Source organism: Engystomops pustulosus, chromosome 7 (assembly GCF_040894005.1).
Source record: "Engystomops pustulosus chromosome 7, aEngPut4.maternal, whole genome shotgun sequence".
Lineage (NCBI taxonomy): Eukaryota > Metazoa > Chordata > Amphibia > Anura > Leptodactylidae > Engystomops > Engystomops pustulosus.
The window spans coordinates 28,798,266-28,820,970 of NC_092417.1; the positions used below are offsets into that span (position 1 = coordinate 28,798,266).

At 40.8% G+C, this 22,705-nt stretch overlaps 1 protein-coding gene across 30 annotated transcripts in view; it reads left to right on the forward strand.

Moving 5' to 3' along the window:
- GPHN (gephyrin) overlaps positions 1-22,705 on the forward strand; it is a 231,199-nt gene that overhangs the window by 156,813 nt on the left and 51,681 nt on the right. For 19 of the 30 annotated variants that reach the window (XM_072115197.1, XM_072115191.1, XM_072115194.1 and 16 more), the window contains 2 exons: positions 1,034-1,126; positions 10,010-10,144. In XM_072115197.1, coding sequence (XP_071971298.1) covers positions 1,034-1,126; positions 10,010-10,144 — 228 coding nt within the window. The remainder of the gene's footprint in view (positions 1-1,033; positions 1,127-10,009; positions 10,145-22,705) is intronic. The other 11 variants (XM_072115204.1, XM_072115216.1, XM_072115219.1 and 8 more) reach the window with 1 other exon arrangement.

Genomic DNA, 22,705 nt, shown 5'->3' on the forward strand with positions numbered 1-22,705 from the left:
AAATCTCCCCCAATAAAGCCTATAGATACATTTATATAGCATGTACACACCATACACATCTATACATTTATATACTCTTACACACATTCTATTACACAATGTGCAGCATAAAATGTGTATAATGGTGTACATCCTCCATTCTTCAATGTAGCAGGTCCGGTGGTGGGGCCCCCTGACACAGCGGGTCCCATAGCGACTGCCATAGCTGACACCACTGTAGTTACGCTCCCAGTACTGACTACTAGTCCCAGTCGCCACACCAGTCTCATATGCCACGGTTTCTCTCAGAGTTGTCTCTTTCCCCCTGGGGAAGGCTGGCCACGTGATCTGTGACGAAGGAAACCTAACGCTGATTGACTTGGCTGGAAAACAGATCATCCAAATAGAGAGAGGGGTGAGGTGTCATTCTGCATGAAGCACAGCTAGTGATAAGTGAATGAGATTGAGTATGGGCGGGCTGTGCAGAGGTGAGCAGTTGGGCGCTGGTGTGTTAAGGCAGCACCATCTTTGCGTATCTCTCCCAGAGACTGGAAGTTTACAGCTGGACATTGCTGGTGGGGGCCCCCTTCTGAGTGAAGTGATGGGGGCCCCGGGGTACGTGCCTCTGGAGCCCTCACCATAATCCGGCCCTGTGTGTATCGCTTCATAGCAAGACTGATATATAGTATAGCTCACTCTTTAGTAGCTTAACAATAAAAACACATGCTATATCCAATATGTACTATTACATCTAACAAAAAGACTTGCACGGTAACGAAACTACACAGTGTAGTAGGAGTATACTATAGTATAGTAGTGCAATTCTCATACTTATATCTCATATTGGGATAGAACTTTCTAACATACTTTGCTCCTGCATATACATTATGTCTTTTATATTAACAAGATATAGTCAGTGGAAGGATTTCAGTCCTTAGGAGAGCCCTGAGGGTCCATACCATCATTATGACTGCATTCAGACCATTCTCATATTTTGTACTTTTTTTGTTCTGTTCCTTGTCATGTGCATAGTTCATTGTATGTTGTCTGCTAGATTCATCCACCCTGCACCAACCTTGCTGAAATCATGGCTAAAGGTCATTCTCCTGTCCCTGGCACCCAGACTACAACCAGTGCTGAGGACCTGGTAAGAACTACGTGGAGTCCCTATGGGGACACTGATTCTAACGATTACTAATACATTCAGTATTAACATATATGTATATGTAGACTAATAGGGGTGTAACAGTGTATATTATACATAAGGATGTTGAGGTACAATAAACTCTCCTGTATTGGGATCTTATGGCCTTCTTCTCCAAAAAGAGGGGTGTCCATCTCCATGAGCACTTCAATTTTGTATGCTGTCTATTTATTTACTTTGTTTTGATTTAATAACATAGATTTATAAAGTCTACTTGCTGAATTTCACATTTCTGGATTTGATTACGCAAAAACTGGAATATCTGGCATGATAATTTATGTACAAATAGGACACTATGGACACTATATACATCTGCCCTTCTTGCTCTATGACATGCTGCTTCAGATAGGACACTATGTACAATCTGCTCAGCTCCTCCTGCTCTATAACATCCTGCTGCAGATAGGACACTATGTACAATCTGCTCAGCTCCTCCTGCTCTATAACATGCTGCTGCAGATAGGACACTATGTACAATCTGATCAAGTCCTCCTGCTCTATAACATGCTGCTGCAGATAGGACACTATGTACAATCTGCTCAGATCCTCCTGCTCTATAACATGCTGCTGCAGATAGGACACTATATACATCTGCTCTTCTTGCTCTTTAACATCCTTCCTGCAGATAGGACACTATCTATAATCTGCTCAGCTCCTTCTGCGCTATAACATGCTGCCTGCAGATATGACACTATGTACAATCTGCTCAGCTCCTCCTGCTCTATAACATGCTGCCTGCAGATAGGAAACTATGTACAATCTGCTCAGCTCCTCCTGCTCTATAACATGCTGCCTGCAGATAGGACACTATGTACAATCTTCTCAGCTCCTCCTGTTATATAACATGCTGCCTGCAGATAGGACACTATGTGCAATCTGCTCAGTTCCTCTTGCCCTATGATACGCTGCCTGCAGATAGGACACTAAGTACAATCTGATCAGGTCCTCCTGCTCTATAACATGCTGCCTGCAGATAGGACACTAAGTACAATCTGATCAGGTCCTCCTGCTCTATAACATTGTGCCTGGAGGAACAGAGCAGATTGTACATAGTGTCTTATCTGCAGGCAGCATGTTATAGAGCAAGAGAAGCTGGACAGATTATACACAATGTCCTATGTGCAGGAAGAATGTTATAGAGCAGGAGGAGCAGACCTTTGAGTCTGTTTTTTAAGCATAAAGTGTCCAAATCCTTCTACTTTATAGAAAAATTACCATTCAGCACTATTTTTAGGATGAATATGCTTTTGCGCTTTTTTCCCCCCAATAAATCACAGCGTTTGCTGTCTAAAATCCTTAGAGTCTTCTCCCAATTATGTAATAGAAACCTCAGACAGGATCCGCAAATAAAACTTCTTTATGTGACACCTTGGAGTTGCTGACCCACAATCTGAAATATTTTGACAACAGCAGAATTTCGCGTTTCGGCAGCTTACGTTGCATTACCGATTTCCATACGGACGGAGACAGATGCGCAGGGTAACGCGTGGTTAATGGGGGAGATTTTGTTCTCTTTCCTTCCCACGGAGAGACATCTTTACCGCATCTTCGTATAGCAGGAAGCTTCCTCATAGAGTCACTGAGCTGCGAAGCTTAAATATCGTGTCAGCTCGGCGCAGACCAGTTTGATCTAGTTCTTCAATCTACTGTGTATAATGTCTGACACCGGAACGCTCGCCTGCTTTACATTGCCGGTTATAATCTCCCAGGATTTGCATAAACCCATTCCGGCTTTGTGGATTATCACCGAGCAGAAGATTTTATTACCCTGTGTAGATGGATATTCTATACTGTGAGCCCCCCTATGTACCGCGAGGTCAGACCGGGCCAACATCCTCCAACCCATCAAAGGCCCCGGTCACGTTGGTACATTGCTGACGGCGCCATTATTAATCAAATTTTATAGCTTTTGAAATATGGATTGTATGAAATCTGTATATGGAGTACAGAACACTGGACTCCATTATCCAATCTCATACTAGGAGTCCCTGCTTCCTCTTGAGATGTTAGTTTATAAGGCTTAAAGGGGATGTCTACTTTCAGCAAATTATAAATATTTTTTCAGTCGCAAAAAAATGATAACATTTTCCAATAAACATTCTGTATCAATTCCTCTCAGTTTTCTAGATCTCTGCTTGCTGTCAGCCAACAGGAAGCTTCATTGTTTACTTCCTGTGGATAAACACTGGTACCTGTTCATGTGATGTTACACAAGACAGTGCACTTACGTATCATCACATGACCAGAAATATAACGATCCGTGCACCTTTGTGACAGCAAATGGTTAGGGATATATAGAGAGCAGTGCACCTGTGTGACATCACATGACCAGGGATTTAATGTGCATTGCATCTGTGTGATATCTTATGACCAGGGATTTAATGTGCATTGCACCTGTGTGACATCACATGACCAGGGATATAATGAGCCATGCACCTGTGTGACATCACATGACCAGGGATATAACGAGCCGTGCACCTGTGTGACATCACATGACCAGGGATATAATGAGCCATGCACCTGTGTGACATCACATGACCAGGGATATAACGAGCCGTGCACCTGTGGGACATCACATGACCAGGGATATAATGAGCCGTGCACCTGTGTGACAACACATGACCAGGGATATAATGAGCTGTGCACCTGTGTGACAACACATGACCAGGGATATAACGAGCCGGGCACCTGTGTGAGATCACATGACCAGGGATTTAACGAGCCGTGCACCTGTGTGACATCACATGACCAGGGATTTAACGAGCCGTGCACCTGTGTGACATCACATGACCAGGGATATAATGAGCTGTGCAACTGTGTGACAACACATGACCAGGGATATAATGAGCCGTGCACCACGGGTATAACGAACTGTGCACCTGTGTGACAACACATGGCCAGGGGTATAACGAACCATGCACCTGTGTGACATGACATGTGCGACTAGTGTTTATCGTGTAGAATGTCGGCAAGCATAGATCTTGAGGAATCGATACAGAGAGTATTCATGTGTAGCTTCCCCGCTCAGGTCCGCCGGGGTTCACCTTCTTCTTCCTGGTGCATGTAAGTGCATTGTCTTGCGACACCGTTTAAAAGTTAAATCCCGCGCTCAATCCGAATCAGTCGGATCGTCCGGCGCCCAATCCCCAGTTAAATATCTTGTCACCACTGCCCAAATCCCGAAAACGTTGGAAAAACCTGATGAAAGTGCATCCGCGGACCCTTTGTGAATAAGCCCCATTGTGTCTTGTGTGCAGGTTTTCGGATATGCAAATAAGACAACACTAAATTGAAAAATATGGAAAATAATACCGCATGGGGCGCAGGACAGGAGCACCTTGGCAAGTCAGATTTATGTATCAGACATCTATGCCAGTTTGGAAGGTAGACTGCCATGACACAAACTATGCAGGAGTAGTGTCCAAGTCACTGCTTGTAGAATGGGCCCTTATTATTGTACCCCTATCTGATACTAAACAAGGATAGATAGAGAGATGGATAGATAGATAGAAGAAAAAATGAGACTGCACTCCTAATTCAATGTGAAAAATAACAGATGGGTGCTTTATTTACCCAAGTGCAACGTTTCAGACCCTATTCAGGATCCTTTTGCACCCATCCGGTTTTTTTTTTACCATTGAATTAGAAATGCAGTCTCATTTTTGTGGAGTACATTTGCCTTGTGTGTCAAGACCAGTTTTGGGGTTCACACCCACTAAGTTTTTTGCTATTGCTTTGGTGCTGCTGGACTTTCTAATAGATAGATGGATAGATGGATATGAGATGGATAGGTAGATATGAGATGGATAGATAGATATGAGATGGATAGGTAGATATGAGATGGATAGGTAGATATGAGATGGATAGGTAGATATGAGATGGATAGGTAGATATGAGATGGATAGGTAGATATGAGAAGGATAGGTAGATATGAGATGGATAGGTAGATATGAGATGGATAGGTAGATATGAGATGGATAGGTAGATATGAGATGGATAGGTAGATATGAGATGGATAGGTAGATATGAGATGGATAGGTAGATATGAGATGGATAGGTAGATATGAGATGGATAGATAGATATGAGATAGATACATATGAGATAGATACATATGAGATAGATAGATAGATAGATAAATATGAGATAGATAGATAGATAGATAGATAAATATGAGATAGATAGATAAATATGAGATAGATATGAGATAGATAGATAGATAGATATGAGATGGATAGGTAGATATGAGATGGATAGGTAGATATGAGATGGATAGGTAGATATGAGATGGATAGGTAGATATGAGATGGATAGGTAGATATGAGATGGATAGGTAGATATGAGAAGGATAGGTAGATATGAGATGGATAGGTAGATATGAGATGGATAGGTAGATATGAGATGGATAGGTAGATATGAGATGGATAGGTAGATATGAGATGGATAGGTAGATATGAGATGGATAGGTAGATATGAGATGGATAGGTAGATATGAGATGGATAGGTAGATATGAGATGGATAGGTAGATATGAGATGGATAGGTAGATATGAGATGGATAGGTAGATATGAGATGGATAGATGGATAGGTAGATATGAGATGGATAGATAGATATGAGATGGATAGGTAGATATGAGATGGATAGATGGATAGGTAGATATGAGATGGATAGGTAGATATGAGATGGATAGGTAGATATGAGATGGATAGATGGATAGGTAGATATGAGATGGATAGGTAGATATGAGATGGATAGGTAGATATGAGATGGATAGGTAGATATGAGATGGATAGGTAGATATGAGATGGATAGGTAGATATGAGATGGATAGGTAGATATGAGATGGATAGGTAGATATGAGATGGATAGGTAGATATGAGATGGATAGGTAGATATGAGATGGATAGGTAGATATGAGATGGATAGGTAGATATGAGATGGATAGGTAGATATGAGATGGATAGGTAGATATGAGATGGATAGGTAGATATGAGATGGATAGGTAGATATGAGATGGATAGGTAGATATGAGATGGATAGGTAGATATGAGATGGATAGGTAGATATGAGATGGATAGGTAGATATGAGATGGATAGGTAGATATGAGATGGATAGGTAGATATGAGATGGATAGGTAGATATGAGATGGATAGGTAGATATGAGATGGATAGGTAGATATGAGATGGATAGATGGATAGGTAGATATGAGATGGATAGATGGATAGGTAGATATGAGATGGATAGGTAGATATGAGATGGATAGGTAGATATGAGATGGATAGGTAGATATGAGATGGATAGGTAGATATGAGATGGATAGGTAGATATGAGATGGATAGGTAGATATGAGATGGATAGGTAGATATGAGATGGATAGATGGATAGGTAGATATGAGATGGATAGGTAGATATGAGATGGATAGGTAGATATGAGATGGATAGATGGATAGGTAGATATGAGATGGATAGGTAGATATGAGATGGATAGGTAGATATGAGATGGATAGGTAGATATGAGATGGATAGATAGATATGAGATGGATAGATAGATATGAGATGGATAGGTAGATATGAGATGGATAGGTAGATATGAGATGGATAGGTAGATATGAGATGGATAGGTAGATATGAGATGGATAGGTAGATATGAGATGGATAGGTAGATATGAGATGGATAGGTAGATATGAGATGGATAGGTAGATATGAGATGGATAGGTAGATATGAGATGGATAGGTAGATATGAGATGGATAGGTAGATATGAGATGGATAGGTAGATATGAGATGGATAGGTAGATATGAGATGGATAGGTAGATATGAGATGGATAGGTAGATATGAGATGGATAGGTAGATATGAGATGGATAGGTAGATATGAGATGGATAGGTAGATATGAGATGGATAGGTAGATATGAGATCGATAGATGGATAGGTAGATATGAGATGGATAGGTAGATATGAGATAGATAGATAGATAGATATGAGATGGATAGATAGATATGAGATGGATAGGTAGATATGAGATGGATAGGTAGATATGAGATGGATAGGTAGATATGAGATGGATAGGTAGATATGAGATGGATAGGTAGATATGAGATGGATAGGTAGATATGAGATGGATAGGTAGATATGAGATGGATAGGTAGATATGAGATGGATAGGTAGATATGAGATGGATAGGTAGATATGAGATGGATAGGTAGATATGAGATGGATAGGTAGATATGAGATGGATAGGTAGATATGAGATGGATAGGTAGATATGAGATGGATAGGTAGATATGAGATCGATAGATGGATAGGTAGATATGAGATGGATAGGTAGATATGAGATCGATAAATAGATAGATATGTGAGAGAGAGAGATAGATATGTGAGAGAGATGATATGATAGATAGGAGATAGATAGGGAGATACATAAATAGATATGAGATGGATAGGAGATAAATGGAATGATTGATAGATATGAGATAGATAGCTGTGAAATAGATGGATAGATAGGAGATAGATAGATAGATAGATAGATAGCTATGAGATATCTATAGGGAGATACATAGATAGATCTATCTATCTACACTGCTGACAGGCTTCACGTTCAAGTCTACCACTTTGGCTCCTCTTGGACCTTCATGTAAACCGAATGGCCCTGAGGATGAGAGCAGTTTGGTCATGAAACGCGTAGCCCACAACAAATAAACCATCGTAAACTTCATTAACTCAACCTAATTTAGTGAAGCATCAATTCGTATGTTTTTCTTTTTTATATCAACTGATACTAAAGTAGTAGGAGCTCCATTCCAGTTGCTGTATAACAACCTACCTTATTAGATATATAATTGTATAAGGTAAGTGTGTAGGCGTACAATGTGCTGTTGAGCTGTGCTGCTTCTAGGCAAAGAAAATCTACATTGTTATTTTTATTATTATGAAATATAATTGGGGCCTAAGGACAGCGAGGGATAAATTAAAAAAATACTCTCTACTCGAGCAAAATATGAGGATAAATAAGAAGCATTTCAATCCAGACAACAAGTGGAGCAGCTATACAGCTCCCAGATATCGTCTAGTACATAGTATACAATGTAGAGATAGGCAGCTCCTATAGATATTGTGCATCGGGCTCCCTGTCTATGTCTTCATTTATGTTGCTCATTAACTCCTCCTAATAACTAATTGTATCTTATGTAACAATCACTTTAAAATCAACTTTTTATACTTTTTTTCCTATGTTTGTTTATTAACTTTTAGTAGTCACTCAAAATGTGTTGTCATAATACTTATGGATGGTCTAAACAAGATGAAAAAGACTTTTTGCTCATTATCAATTTACTGCGAAATCCGTCTTGGAAAACTAGTTAGACTTCCAGCTCACTGAGGGATCAGGTTACAGGCTTCACGTATTAGTGTAGGGAAAGGGAAGGGGCAGGGTGAGAGAAGGGGGACAATGGATGACAACAAAGCGACACCTTCGGAGATGTGGATGGATCTTCTTCTTCTGAATTCCCTGCTAAACTGCTCACTTCTACACTATAATGTCCCCCAGGCTGCTATTGCTTTTATGTATAGTAGAGAAAGACTTGCAAGGATCACTTCTACTCTCTGTGTGCAGTGTACGGGAGACAGCATTGCAGCTAGTCGCTAGCCACCAGCTAGCCATCTAAGCACTGAGACAAGGTCCCGTAGAACAGTAACAAATGGAACACACAAGCTTAGCCACACTTCCATTTCAATGGGAAAGCCACCATACTTAAAGGAAATCTACCTCCAGGATCAAGGATTGTAAACTAAGCACACTTACATGCTGGTGTGTGCCCCCTCTGGTAGGATCTGCTCTCCACTTAGCTTTTTATGCCCTGGTTTTCACAAAAAAAGGCTTTATAAATTATGCAAATAAGCCTGTAAGGCTTCAGGCTCCATAGGTGTTAATGGAGCCTGGAGCCCCTTATGCTCACTTGCATAACTCTAAAGCCTTTTTTTCTTTAAAACCAGGGAATAAGAAACCTAAAGAAGAGCAGATCCTGCCAGAGGGGGCACACACCAATATGTTAGGCTGCTTGGTTTACAATCCTTCATCCTGGTGGTAGATTTCCTTTAAAGGGATTGTCTACTTACAGCAAATTATTAATAAGGTTTGTGTAAAGAAAAGTTATCCAATTTTCCAATATACTTTCTGTATCAACTTGTGGTTTTCTAGATCTCTGCTTGCTGTCCTGCTATAGAAACCTTCTATGTTTATTTCCAGTGAATAGAAATCTGTCCATGGTCATGTAATGGATAGGCAGGTGCACGAGCCGTTAGCGTCACACAGTTCTTATTACTCGCTGCGTTTCCATCACATGACCAGGGACAGATTTCTATTCACTGGAAATAAACATACAAGGTTTCTATAGCAGGACAGCAAGCAGAGATCTAGAAAACTAAAAGAATTGATGAAGAAAGTATATTGGAAAATTGTACAACTTTTCCTTACACAAACAATATCAGTAATTTGCTGAAAGTGGACAACCCCTTAAAGTTTTGCAGAATTCTGCTGTACCGATCCGCAAACAAAGTGCAGATAACCCTGTCGAAAAAGGGAAAGGGGAACAAATCCCCACAGGGCAGTAGTGTGTACAGACAGTAGAGGACCCCCGTGCAATAACAGAACACCGACTACTTATTATCCCATTATCATAGACGTCGGATACGTCAACATTCTATAACTTATCTTGTAAAGAAGCAGGGAGTAGAGAAGTAATAGAAGTTTCCGTTTCTCTGTTTTTCTCTTGTCTTGTTCCTATGTTCCTCCTCTGATAATCCTAATACGCCTTCCCTCGTGCAGATTCCGGACTCCATCATCTCTCGTGGGGTGCAGGTACTACCACGTGACACGGCATCACTCAGCACCACCCCGTCCGAATCACCGCGGGCGCAGGCTACATCAAGGCTTTCCACTGCTTCATGTCCAACGCCAAAAGTAAGTAGATGTCGATAATAAGGTATAGTTGTTCATACCTTCCCGCAAGCGTAGGCCCACCCAAGAGTCACCCGAGAGGTGAGTATAACACGGCTTTCCGTTTACTATTCCTTGTCTGCATGATGAGTATTGTAGTACATTCTATACTTTTTAATAGTAACTTTGTACATTGCCAAGCAAGCACTAAGGTCATCGGACGCCTTATTCCATGTTCACAATTGGCTTACAGTCATTTTGACTCTGCAATATGCCCACTTTTTTATTTGTGTAACTTGAGGAGTCCTTGTGGCACATTGAGCCCCTTCCAGCAATCTGTAGTGATTGGGAAACCACACGGAGAGCCGCTTGTTCTGTCACAAAGGCTCCGATAAATTGTAGATTGAAAAAAAATGAAAGGATATTTGTGCTTTTGTCTATTTTCTTTTCTTTAGGTTCTGCACCATGCAGTATTCAATGAATTAGGTTTGACTGGAGTGTTCCTTTAATATTCAAGAAAACCTAGTCTTCCTCAATCATGTTCTACCAGATTGCTGTAGAGTCTTTACAACTCCTTTACACCTCTGGCTGTGTTGCTGCTTCACCATAGTCTTCGAATGTCTGCTGTCAGCTCTGAGGCTGGCATCATCTCTTTGTTTTACTAAACCTTCCCCTCACCTATTATTCATGGGTTAGATTTGTTGGTAAATGTCCTTTAAAGGGGAAAAAAACATTAGAAAACAACAACAACAACAAAAAAAACTAGAATATGTCTTGATCGCTGAGCTGTCCTCTGCTAGTCTTGACACGCCGAGATCACCTAGAAAAGAAAGTTATAATTAGCAGCCTGGAGCACGGGGACAAGATGTCCGGCACTCCAGGCTGCTAATTATGTTAGCTGAGAGAGGGAGTTGACTTCACGCCTTTCGTGTGACGTCACCTCAGGTGTGGGGGCATGCATAATTAGCAGTCTGAAGTGCCGGACATCTTGTCCCCATTCATGCTAATTATAACTTGATTTTCTAGCTGAGCCCGATGTGTCAAGACTAGATTCTATGGAGCTACTATGGACCGGCATCGCTGGCTTCTATGGAGCGGCAGTAACTGCATCTCCTGTCCTGTCTCCTGTCATGTGAGAGTGATAAAATGCGCCTACGCGTCTTTTAACCCTGCTATGATTACAATTTATGCCACTGCCACCAATAACTTATATAGGCATGTTTGTATGGTCATTAATATATGGTCATATATCTATATATCTCTCATATATTATATATATGGTCAGAATTAATAGCACAGTACAAACTTTACTACTAGAAATGAGCGGCCCAAACTTTAGGTTCGGGGTTCTCTGTTAAACAGCTCCACCAAACCCACACCTTTAGCTTGATCGGCTGCAATCAGCCAATCAGGAAGCTTTACGCCCCTAGCAACTAGGCACGGCTGTGATTGACCAGGTGGGCACCATGTGGACACACTTGGCCAATCACAACCATACCTAGTTGCTAGGGGCGTAAAACTGCCTTATTGCCCATCAAGCAACATGTTCAGGTAATGCCAAGCTGCCAGTCGCAATGGAATTTCCGCTCTGAAGCCTTCAGGATGGTTAATGCAGCTCCGAAATCAGATGCTGAAATGGCTGCAAATTAATGAAATTATTGTATTAAATATAATCATTTAAAATTTGTACATCTTTGGCCGTAATACAGATAGCCCATGTATAATCTGCAGATGGAAGAGTTAAATGGAACGGACTGATAATTCCTACAAATCCAAGGGGTTTTAGTACATGTATGTGCTGCCAACCAGAATTGATCACATCCCTTGCCCTCTAGCCAGATGAAGCCTGGTTTTGGGTCAGACTGTTTACCCCCTGGGAAGTTTTCTTCTCTCCTTTTATTTTTTTATTTTTTTCTTCCTCCTTTCAAAACAAACAAATCGCTCTTGTTTGATGAGCGCGATGCCATGTGAATGCAGAAGTAGTCACCCGCACACAATTTGTCTCCAGTGACTACAGATGTACAAGATACACGGCCGACCCTATAGAGGGAGAGAGCACGTTACATACAGTTACTATTACTATATCCATCCATTGGGGCTTGTAACCCTTTACAGAAGTCATTTATGGCATCTGTAGTCAATTTCGACGAAATAGGCCAGAAGTGATCCAGAAAATTCTGATAATCCTTGTTAATGTCCTTTTGTCGCTACTATTTAGATGCTCCAAGTCTGACTACAAAATGGGATATGGTGACCGGTTCTGGTTTGTACCTGCCACAAATTCATATATATAATCCTAAATAGACACATTTGACAAATCTGCCCCTTTGGTATCTGAAAGTAAAACGGTGCAACCATAAAGGAAATCTACTACCAGGATGAAGGACTGTAAACCAAGCACACTGACATACTGGTGTGTGCCCCCTTTTGGCAGGATCTGCTCTTCTTTTAGCTTCTTATGTCTTTTTTTTTTTTTTTTAAATCAACAATAAAACTTTATTAAAGGGCATTTGGAGAAACGATGTACACAACGGTCACAGCACATAGATGGTGGTCTTGCAGGACCCTGCATAAAGGAGAAGAAAATAAAGCCGGGGACAGCGTATAATTATTCAGCATACATACTTGGTGTGCTACCTTAGAAGACAGTAAAAAGGAAAGGAAAAGAACATATAGAGACATCCAGCATGTTTATAGTCACACATGTGCAGCTTGTGCTGTACAACAATGGGTTCAACTGAAGTGTCACACATGCCCTTATAACAATAGTCAAATTTGAGCACCCACCCACGCAGCTTCCACCCCAGGGCTGCCTCTAATGGTATTAATGGTATGTCAAGATTAGGGCAAGAGAGACTCGTATGTCAGAAAGTGTGTCTAGGAGGGAGTTTGGGGGACTATGTCTTGGTTTTTACCAAAAAAGAAAGGCTTTTAAAATTATGCAAATGAGCCTGAGGGGCTCTGGGCTCCATAGGGGTTAATGGAGCTTGGAATCCTGGAGGCTAATTTGCATACTTTTTAAAGCTTTTTTTTTTTTCTAAAAAAGCAGGATATAAGAAGCTTAAAGAAGAGCAGATCCTACAAGAGGGGGTGCACACCAGCATGTCTGTGTGCTTGGTTTTCAATACTGTCACCGATATGTAATTTTTAGCTGTTGACAGGCTCCAATTCCCAGGAAGGGGTTGGGCAGCTTCCTGTGTGTCTATGTCTCGGTCTCCTCGATAATATTCTTCCTCTCTTCCACACTCATACAGCTCCCTTCCCATTTTTCTGTCAGGTGCATTGAGCAGGCACACACCGGTTGTAGCTGCCCTCCACCACATGCTGCTGGCAGAGAGCCAGGTAACGTGAAACAAATTTTTATAAAGTAGTGGTTGTATTCAGAATGCTGACAGTGGCATTTTTAAAATCAGCATAGTAACGGCTATTGGGACCTGTCACCAGCTTAAAATGACGTTCCTCGTGACTGGTTTGCTTTAAAACAGATGTGTGCCGTTTGTGAGATGCAAATTGTTATTGGTCCATGCCCCTTTTCTTGTGAAGTCACGCCCCTTCAGAGGTCTCACCTGTTTTTTTGCACAAGTGTTAAAAATACCTAAAAGACATAGTTTTTTTTTTGTAGGGGGCGCAAAATACAACTAAATTCTGTCATGTACAAATTGATAATTCTGCTCCTGTGAGTCCAAGGTCTTCTAGAACAGTTTTTATCTATATTTCAGTCTAGTATCCTCAACATCATACAGTATGTACGGTCGTATAGACATCCTATGGTACATCTACCACCTGCTGTGAATGTCTCCACCATGAGGGGAATCGGATACAGTGTTGGACCCTTCTTTGGATGTTTCCAATTAATATGCTATAATTTTGTTTAATTAAAAAAATATATATTCTTGGTTGATTGTTAGTAGTTTTCATAGGAAAAAAGTTTTTTTCTGGATCAATAAAATGTATGCACTAAAGATGTCACATTTGCATAAATATGCGCTTCAAACGTCTCGCTTTGAACTATTTCCAAAGCTGAGGAACGCGTCCTGCCAAAAGATGGTTTTTCTGCCCTCTGGCAATCCTATGACTTGGCACAGACTGTTGAAAGAACCAGTCCTTGAAAAGTTTTTCAATGGTTTACGCCTTCATCGTGTTTTAGACATCACTTGGTTTCGTGAACCTAACAACAACAATCTCAGCTCATGACTTGTAAGACTTCACACCCTTACCAAAACGGCTGATGACTCCTTCACCAAGTGATACAAGTAGAGTGGGATGACCAATAGGCTTCCAATTGGGTGGTGCAGTAGGCCGTGTACCAACCATTACTGGTTGGGTGGCTATCTAATATCTAGGACTACGAGTCTTTCACAGTTGACCTGCATAATTGTCCTCAACGAATTGCATGACTCATTGCGTCTACAAAGTTCTTCCTTGGGCTATAAGCCTTTTTGGGAAATAGACTATGTAATTGGTCCACTATTTGGCAACAGCTACCCATCCCTGTCTCTCCTTCTCTGACTAATCCTTTCCATTCCTCTTCCATTACCTCTACTACAGGAGGTTTGTAACACCATGTCTACTCTAGCTTGCCCGTACTCTACTGTGGCTTCCATTCCCTTATCTTATTGTTGTCACAGGATTATTTTGCAATTCTCAGTCAGCAGAATATTTTCATTCTGTATAATTCTAAAATTAATTATCCAAAAATCAAAACTTCTGAACTGCTCAGAAGATAAATGTTAAATTCCAGCTCCCGAAACCCCCTACAAATAAAAATATCAATGTGTAGGACACTTTGTAAAACTTCCATAGGCTCTTTCCAAGTGATCTATCATTGTAAAGAAAGCTTTGTTATTACCTTTATGCAAATTAGTGCACAGGGGGCGGGGCTATGCTTTCTGGCTCACCCGATTTCTTCGTTATACACCTTCTTTCTTCAGGAGATGTCACTCGTAATGCAAAGGCTTAGTGTAGGCTGCTGCTGGTTGACCTTGGGCAATGTAGAAAGGAAGACGCATCTGCTTTAGGACACATCTAGGACCACTGGACCTAGAATCTTTAGGAGGAAGACATTTTTCTCCAATTGACAAGGAATACATAGGGCTATTCATTCAATATAATATTTTTACTTGTTGGGTAATTTGGCATTGGCTAGACTCCCTTTAACTGTCTAATAGCTCGGGGAGGTCTCAGTGACCCCCACCAATTTTGAGATAAAGTATAATTTCTCCTGGTTGAATGGAGCTGTAGTGTGTATGCTTTCAATGTGTATGAAATTGTCAGATATAGCCTAATCCTGTACCTGGCCATGAATTTCCGTCCCATTGGGATTAAACCAAAGTCCTAGTTTTACAGAGGACACTGAAAGAACCTTCTCCTGACTGCTTATGATCAACAACTTATATATCCTGTTTCTATATTCTTAATATAGGGATATCCCTTTAACATAAACACCCTAGTTTGTATGTACAAGTGATCTATATCTAGAAAGAATTTATTATTTTGTTCCCGTAGCCACACCAGGACGTACTTTAAATTACTATGCTCTCCGAGGTACTAAAATATAACTTGTGTAAATTATAGCTCAAAAATGACAAAGATATTGGATTTTTATTTCCGAAGGCTTGCGTTTTACCACAACCGGGCGGGTCTGCATCTGCATACAAAGCCTTGTGGTTGTAAGAAGAAAGTGCTGTCACTGCCGCTCTGTTCTCCAGAGCTCCACCAGATTTTAATCTCGACATAATTACAGAAAAATAATCTGTTACTCATCTGTTTTTCGATTCCAGGAATATAAAAACTCCCTTGGGCTTTTTTTTCACATTTCAGGGGATGTAATTAGGCTTTGCCGACGCTGATCAACAGTCCCTTTTAATGTCTACAGTTATTTAAAAAAAATAAATAAAGCCTTCAATATGTTTTTAAGGCATCCTGGAAAACCGGGCATGGGTCAAAGTGTAATTACTACTACCATGCCTGCTCTGAACCCCTGTGTGCCCAATCATTGGCCTGAGGAGGCCTGTCTGCTGAGAAAACATTACCGGTGCTGCAATTCTGCCAGTATAATGCATAGAGTCCCGTTCTGTGCTAGATGTGGCCAACATACGGCCCATTTCCACAGGCTGTACATGTTCTTGTTTGTTAAAAATGTCTCTTTTGGCATTGCATATCGAGTCACCCCCAGATCTCTACTTCCTGTTCTGTGTACACAGGAAGTGCTGTTTAGCCAATCACCTGGTGAGGTGGTTGACTGAAGGATCATTTCCTGTTTGTCGCTGTAGATTGAGGGGTAAAGATGCGGAGGGGGGCCTGGTTAGGAACAGATCAGGAATGTAATGCTATGAGTGAGGGCAGAATTGCTTCATCAGTTTTTTTGTAAGATAATTATACAAATATTTCCATCATCATCCACCTTAACTGGTCGAGAACTTTAGATTAAAATTGGGCTGTGAAACACCTCTACAAATACTGCCCCGGTCTCAACAGCAAAGCTGAAAAATGAGCTGTGGAGCAGGAAATACCATCTTTTTATCTGCACCCCAGAAATTCAAGAGTTTAATTAACAATATTACATTTTTGATGAAAAAAATGTAAATAGTTAAAAAAAAATGTCACAAGCAATATAGAAGATCACCCCATATACACAAGTTGGAGGGTTTGTTGTTGCTTGGTGAAAGTCCACATAAAACTCTTATTGGTCTCAACAAACCAAATCAGGAGGATCCCTTAAAAGAAGACCTGTCATCAGAATTTTACCCCTCACACCTGTATTACCTGCTGGTACCACTTAAAATTATCTGAGGCACTCTACCCGTGATTACACCCATTTTTCTGATATACAAATGAGAAGAGTCGACCAGTGCCAACCACGCCGTGCCAGAGAACCACACCTCCTTCTTTTAATTGGCAGCTCAGTGTCTAATCAAAATTCAGCCTGAGGAGGCAGGAAGTCTTCTCTCTGTCTACTTCCTGTCCTTATCAGAATGATATCGCGCTTGCTGCATAGTGAATTTAGCAGTGAGCACTATGTAACTGCAGATCTTGGCACCGTTTCACGCACCCAAGATGGGAGGGGCTACACAGTGATAGTTGGGGTCATGTATCAGTGGGCGGAACCAAGATAGACAAAGGCTGAAAAATTTTAGGGAACAATTTAACTGGTGGTGAGAGGATGGGAAACCTGCACTGCGCTTTTTAACAAAGGCACATTGGGGGGAGGGTATTAGTAAAGTTTGGTTTTCCTGTTCTTGATGACAGGTTCCCCTTAAGGAAGAGAACCCTTCTCTTGCCTGTAGCAGTCTACAGACTACTCTTAGTGTAGTGGAGAAGGGTGGAATTGCTCTTTCTCATCGGGATCCACCTGTTTCGAGTGTTTTTAAGACTAATAGTAGTAGAGCTGTGACCAAGGTTTTCTGCGTTATATATTTGGAGTACGGTAATAACTTTAACAAATGTGTAATTTTCTTATAATAAATTTTTACTTTAAATTACCAAAAAATTGGAAACGACAAAGTAAAGTTTCACTTTTAATATAATAAGATCTCCTTTAATCATCTCCCTGGTAGACAACCTTCCCAGCTAGATAAACAGCAATTTTGATGTGCTGCTCCTGGGGCTGCCAATTTGCGTATTAGAGATTACTGTCGTATTTCTCGTCGATCCGTTGCTTTTTGGATAGCGCTCTATCACTCGCAGCATAAATAATGCATCGGCTTCTGTTAGATAAATTCCAAAGATTCCCTCCCAAAGTTTAACAAGCTCTTTGATTAAGAAGTGAAATATTAAAGTGTCATTTCTCCCGCAATCATTTATATCGCATTAAGTAAGACAAGATGTGGAAGAAACATCCCTTCTGCCGACTTACTGGGACTTGTCCTAGTCTACAAAATTGGGCAGTGATTCTTAGCCTCAAAATATACCACTGGCTTGTTTGTAATTCTCACGGTTTCATCACAGCAGGTCTGGGTTCCTGGCACATTGACATCAGTAATCAGAACCTTTACTCAGTACTTTTCAGCCTTCGAGTCGTCTTGAGTGGGAGACCACTTGACTTGCACCTCTGGATTTGGGAATATCCAGCTTATCGTAAGCTTTGTCAGGTTGAATGTGGACCATTGATGGAAAACTATTTTCAGGTCTCTCCAGAGATGTTAATTTAGGTTGAAGTCAAGGCACTGCTTGGACCATTTTCAGTTTTGCCTCTGTAGCTAGGATTATTGTTTTATTCAAAGGTGAACTTTTGGCTCAGTATGAAGCTCATAGCACCAAGGATTTGATTAAGAATAACTCTGCACTATGACCTAGTGCAACCTTGACCTACAACCCAACCTTCCAGTACCATGCTCCAATGTAGGGCTAATATTGGTCAAGTGATGAGCAGTGAATGGTTTCCTCCTGGCACGATGCTTAGAATTGAGTCAGAATTCTTCAATTTTGGTTCCACCATTGTTTCACTCAGTCGGATGGATTTTGGGTGCTTTTTTTGTGCAATATTCAGGTAGGCTTTCAAGTGACTTTTACTGAAGAAAGGTTTTGTTCTTGTTGATGGAAGGGTGCAGTGATGGTCGACCTTTTGCACATTGAATATCTGGAGCCCTAGAATGACCTATGGGTTCTTGTTAACCTCAGTTATCAAATCCACCCCTCCCCCAATTACTTATGTTGGTGGCGTGACTGATTCCAGGTTGTTCCAAACCCCTCCCATTTAAAAATCATCATGGCTACTATCCTCTTGGGAGTGCAGCATAAATTGTTTTTCAACTTTTCCTATATTTGTGCCACCACATACCAATTCTGTCTCCTGACCTCTACAGACATTTTATTCCTTCTCATGGCTTGGTTTTTGCATTAATATGAAATATTAGCTGTGAGATCTTCAATAAAGAGGACCGTGTTTTTTCCAAATGATGTCCCATCAGTTGATTCCTTGAAAGGTGTCGAAACATCACAAAGATCATCTAGAGAGAGGGAGGCCTTTCTGGCCCCCAGAACTAAATAGTGCGGGTGTTATAGCAAAGGGTCTGAGTACGTATGTCCTTAATAAGCATTATTATGCTCATTAGTATATTTTTTAGAAGGAAGGAGATCATGGATAACAGATAGAAGTCGATTACCACAGTCGTGGTGTCTGGATTTATAAGTAGGTGGCCTTTGGTTTATCCATGGTTGATTTGTTTTAACTAAGTAAGTTTATGCAACTCTCAACCAGTGTTACATCTGTAGGGTGATATATTTGGAGTAAACGGCACTGTAGTCAGTGGTAACGTGTCATGTCATCATACTGAATCAAGACTAGTAGGGGGTCACCTTGTGAAACCCTATTTAAGGTCAATGGGCAAAAGTGGACCTTAAAAAAAAATCAGAGGGTTTCTTACAAGCATTGACCCACATTAACCCCCATGTTGCTGGACATAAGTAACTCATGTTTATTGACTTCTCACTAAATAGCTGAAGAATAGAATAGCTGACCATGAATACTTCAGGCCCCTCCTGCTTTTTTATGCTGACCTAACCTGTGATAGGTGGCAGCCTACACCTGGCCCCAAGCCAATCCGCCGTCCTCAGGCATCTGAAAATAGGTCATTGGTATGAAAACTGCATAAGGGACCTGGATAACTCATCCTATGTTACCATTTTCCTGGTCCTTTGAAAAGACATGGAAGACCTGTTGAGTTGATCTGACCATCATAGATAGTCACTGGCCATAGAGGTGACAGTAGGTGGCCAGTAATTGGCTAAAACAGTCATCACAGGTCCTTGGTGCTAGGTAAATATAGACTGGTGAGGAACCTTTGGCATGATAGAAGCAGGGGATTGGTAAGGAGCTTGAAATTATTTATTTTATAATATTGGTATGTTTTTTTTGTAAAAAATATGTGTTGGCAAAATACCTTAAAAATCAGGACCATGCCCCGTAATTTGTAAGTAAAACTAATGTTATGCTTGGGTTGTCTCAAGTTCCAAAATCTCTCCCTGATTTTGATCTAGTCACCACATCGGGCAATAGAAGATTACGTGTTATACTACGGAAGCCAAACCCATTTAGGACCAGGCACTATTAATTGTTAAATGCCCAGAAGACTTGGGTTTTTTTTTAAAGTCTTCTGTTCAATCACAATAATGTTTTGGGGAATGGAATGAAAACCCAGAACCTCGAGCCAAGATTGTCAACCTCAACACGGCTTATTTCATTAACTGATTGATTCCAATCGAGTATCCACCTCAGCTCGTAGAGCCCCGGCGACACGTAGGCAGCACACGACGTTGGTAAAAGCCTCGGAGAGAAAACAATGAATGATGTTGTGAAGGCAGGAAGATTTTTTTTCTTTTTTTTTTTTCCTCTCCTTGCAGGAAAAACACATCCGAGCTGTTTTGCAGCACCCTTTTCTAGATCCTACTTCCCACTGGTCATTTCTTGGAAAAAATGCTTTTCGCTACCCCCGGAACACTGTCAATAGCTGAGCTGTGATTGGAAGGAGTTTTTTTTCCCCTCTCTGCTTTTTCTATTTAAGCCGTGGATCAGGGTTTAGCCCTGCGAGTTGCTGAAACCATGAAAATGCTGGTGCCCTGAAGCAGTTGGCTTCAAAAATAAAACAAAACGGACGTTGTGTAATATAACATGAAGAAGAAAAAACGGGACAAACAGCCTTCTTGCAGAGAATGCCAGGTAAGTCAGCTTTTTTGCCGTCCTCGGCTTCTCCCCGTGTTCAGCAATCTATACGTTATAAATAGAGGCTAGTGCAGGAGATTCAGCTCAGCTGTTTTTTGTTACCGCTGTTGAACGATTCTGCTGTGTTGCATATTTCACCCCCCGTGCAGGTTTCGGCTCTTCATAAAAATGCATTTCTCCAGTGATTTGTTTAATGAGATCCCGTCTTGATAAGATTGCAGTGACCTGATTAACTGCGATCCAACCTTTTTCCTCCCGTACGCTGTTATTTATGGAACGCTCTCCTCTTGTTGTGCACAATGGATCATGCAGCCCTTTACAACGTAACATCTGTCCTTCCCAAGGGAGAATGCTAAACGTTCACAGCTCTCTGCTCGTCCTCCGAGCGGGCGCAGCTTCTGCACTGCCTATTGCCGTAGATCTCGAAAGCTGGGAAAAAAAAAAATCCTGATATCTTGGAAAATCAACATTGACAGACTGTGCCAGGAAGGATCAGGCTGTGATGTTGCGCGGCAGCATCAATGACGAGAACCTTCTTTGTGCCTTTGTTCATAAATCCCTCTATAAAACATTTCTGGTTTCAAGCACACGAGGAGACGGTGAACGAGTGTCAGGATTCATACGACGCACTTGTTTTCTCTGCTATATAAGGGACAGATATCAGTGTGTGACCTTTGTATTGTATCATCTACAGACATTATAGTTTTCGGTTACAACAAAAAATTGAAGCAACAAGAGTTGGGTTTATGGGCAAGTAGTGAGAACCTAATAATGATTTTGGCAAAATTATTGAAAAATTCTACATTTTTGAAAACCTCACGAGGTTGATATTGATCCAGATGAGTAATTCTTAACCCCCAAATTTGAGGACATTTTGATATATCACTGGATACTCTTATTTTTAATTTTTTTTTAAGTGCTTAAAACCATTTCTCTATGACTTTCAACAAATGTCAAAAAAAAAAAATTACGAAAAAGGACCCTGCCCGGGAGGTTTTTAGGCTCCTTATGAAATTGTATAAGATGATTGAGGAAGTTCCAAAGGATGTAAAGGAGAAAGGTTGTAGGTTGGCAAGAGGGGAGCAAAAGAAAACTTGTTGGGGGTTGGAGATTATGTTTGTGGAGACGATATTGTCCATGGAGAAGGTGGAGCTTAACTTTAATATAAATGTTTTCCATTGGAGACCACACTAAACCGAGATTGTCACCAGACCAAACCTCTTGTGGTATGTTATAGACTTTGTCAACATCTCAAGTAAAGAAACGTAAAGGGATGTTTTGCCCTCTTAAGCCTCAAAAAACCTCACTGAGAAGGCTCATTCAGAAGGCTTAGATTTCAGCCTAGTTTATTTCACTACAACAGTATAAATGAGGCGTACTATTTTTTTATCATATTATTCATTTTATAAATCATTACAATTAAAAATGTTTTAAAAAACACACTAACTGGTCCAGGTTCATTGCTTTTAAACCCTACTTAAAGGGAAACTATTAGAAAAGGAGATAGAACAGCAGGGCAACAAGTCCTGGGCTTGTTGGGGAGCAAACAGTTTGTCAGTTCTTGGTAAATATGCTACCAAAAAAAAATTAAAAAAAAAAAAAATATTTGTAATGGCCAAAATGTCTTCCAAATCCACCACTGCCATCACATCTACAAGGATAGTAAATGTAAAGTGTAGAAGAAAGACAAATTGCATGAATCTTGATTCAGTTGAGTGAGCAAGGTGGAATATCTGACCATTCGGCTGTTGTGAGATACATATGTCGTTTCTATCCTCAGTAGTTTGGATTAGCCATTATCTATTCTTCTTTGCCTGAGAGCAAATATGCGCAGAGTAATATGTGTAGTGCATCATGTGCTCTGAATAAATGGAGGGCTAAATGGGATTTCCTTCAGCCGTGACCATTGTCGAGATATCGAATGT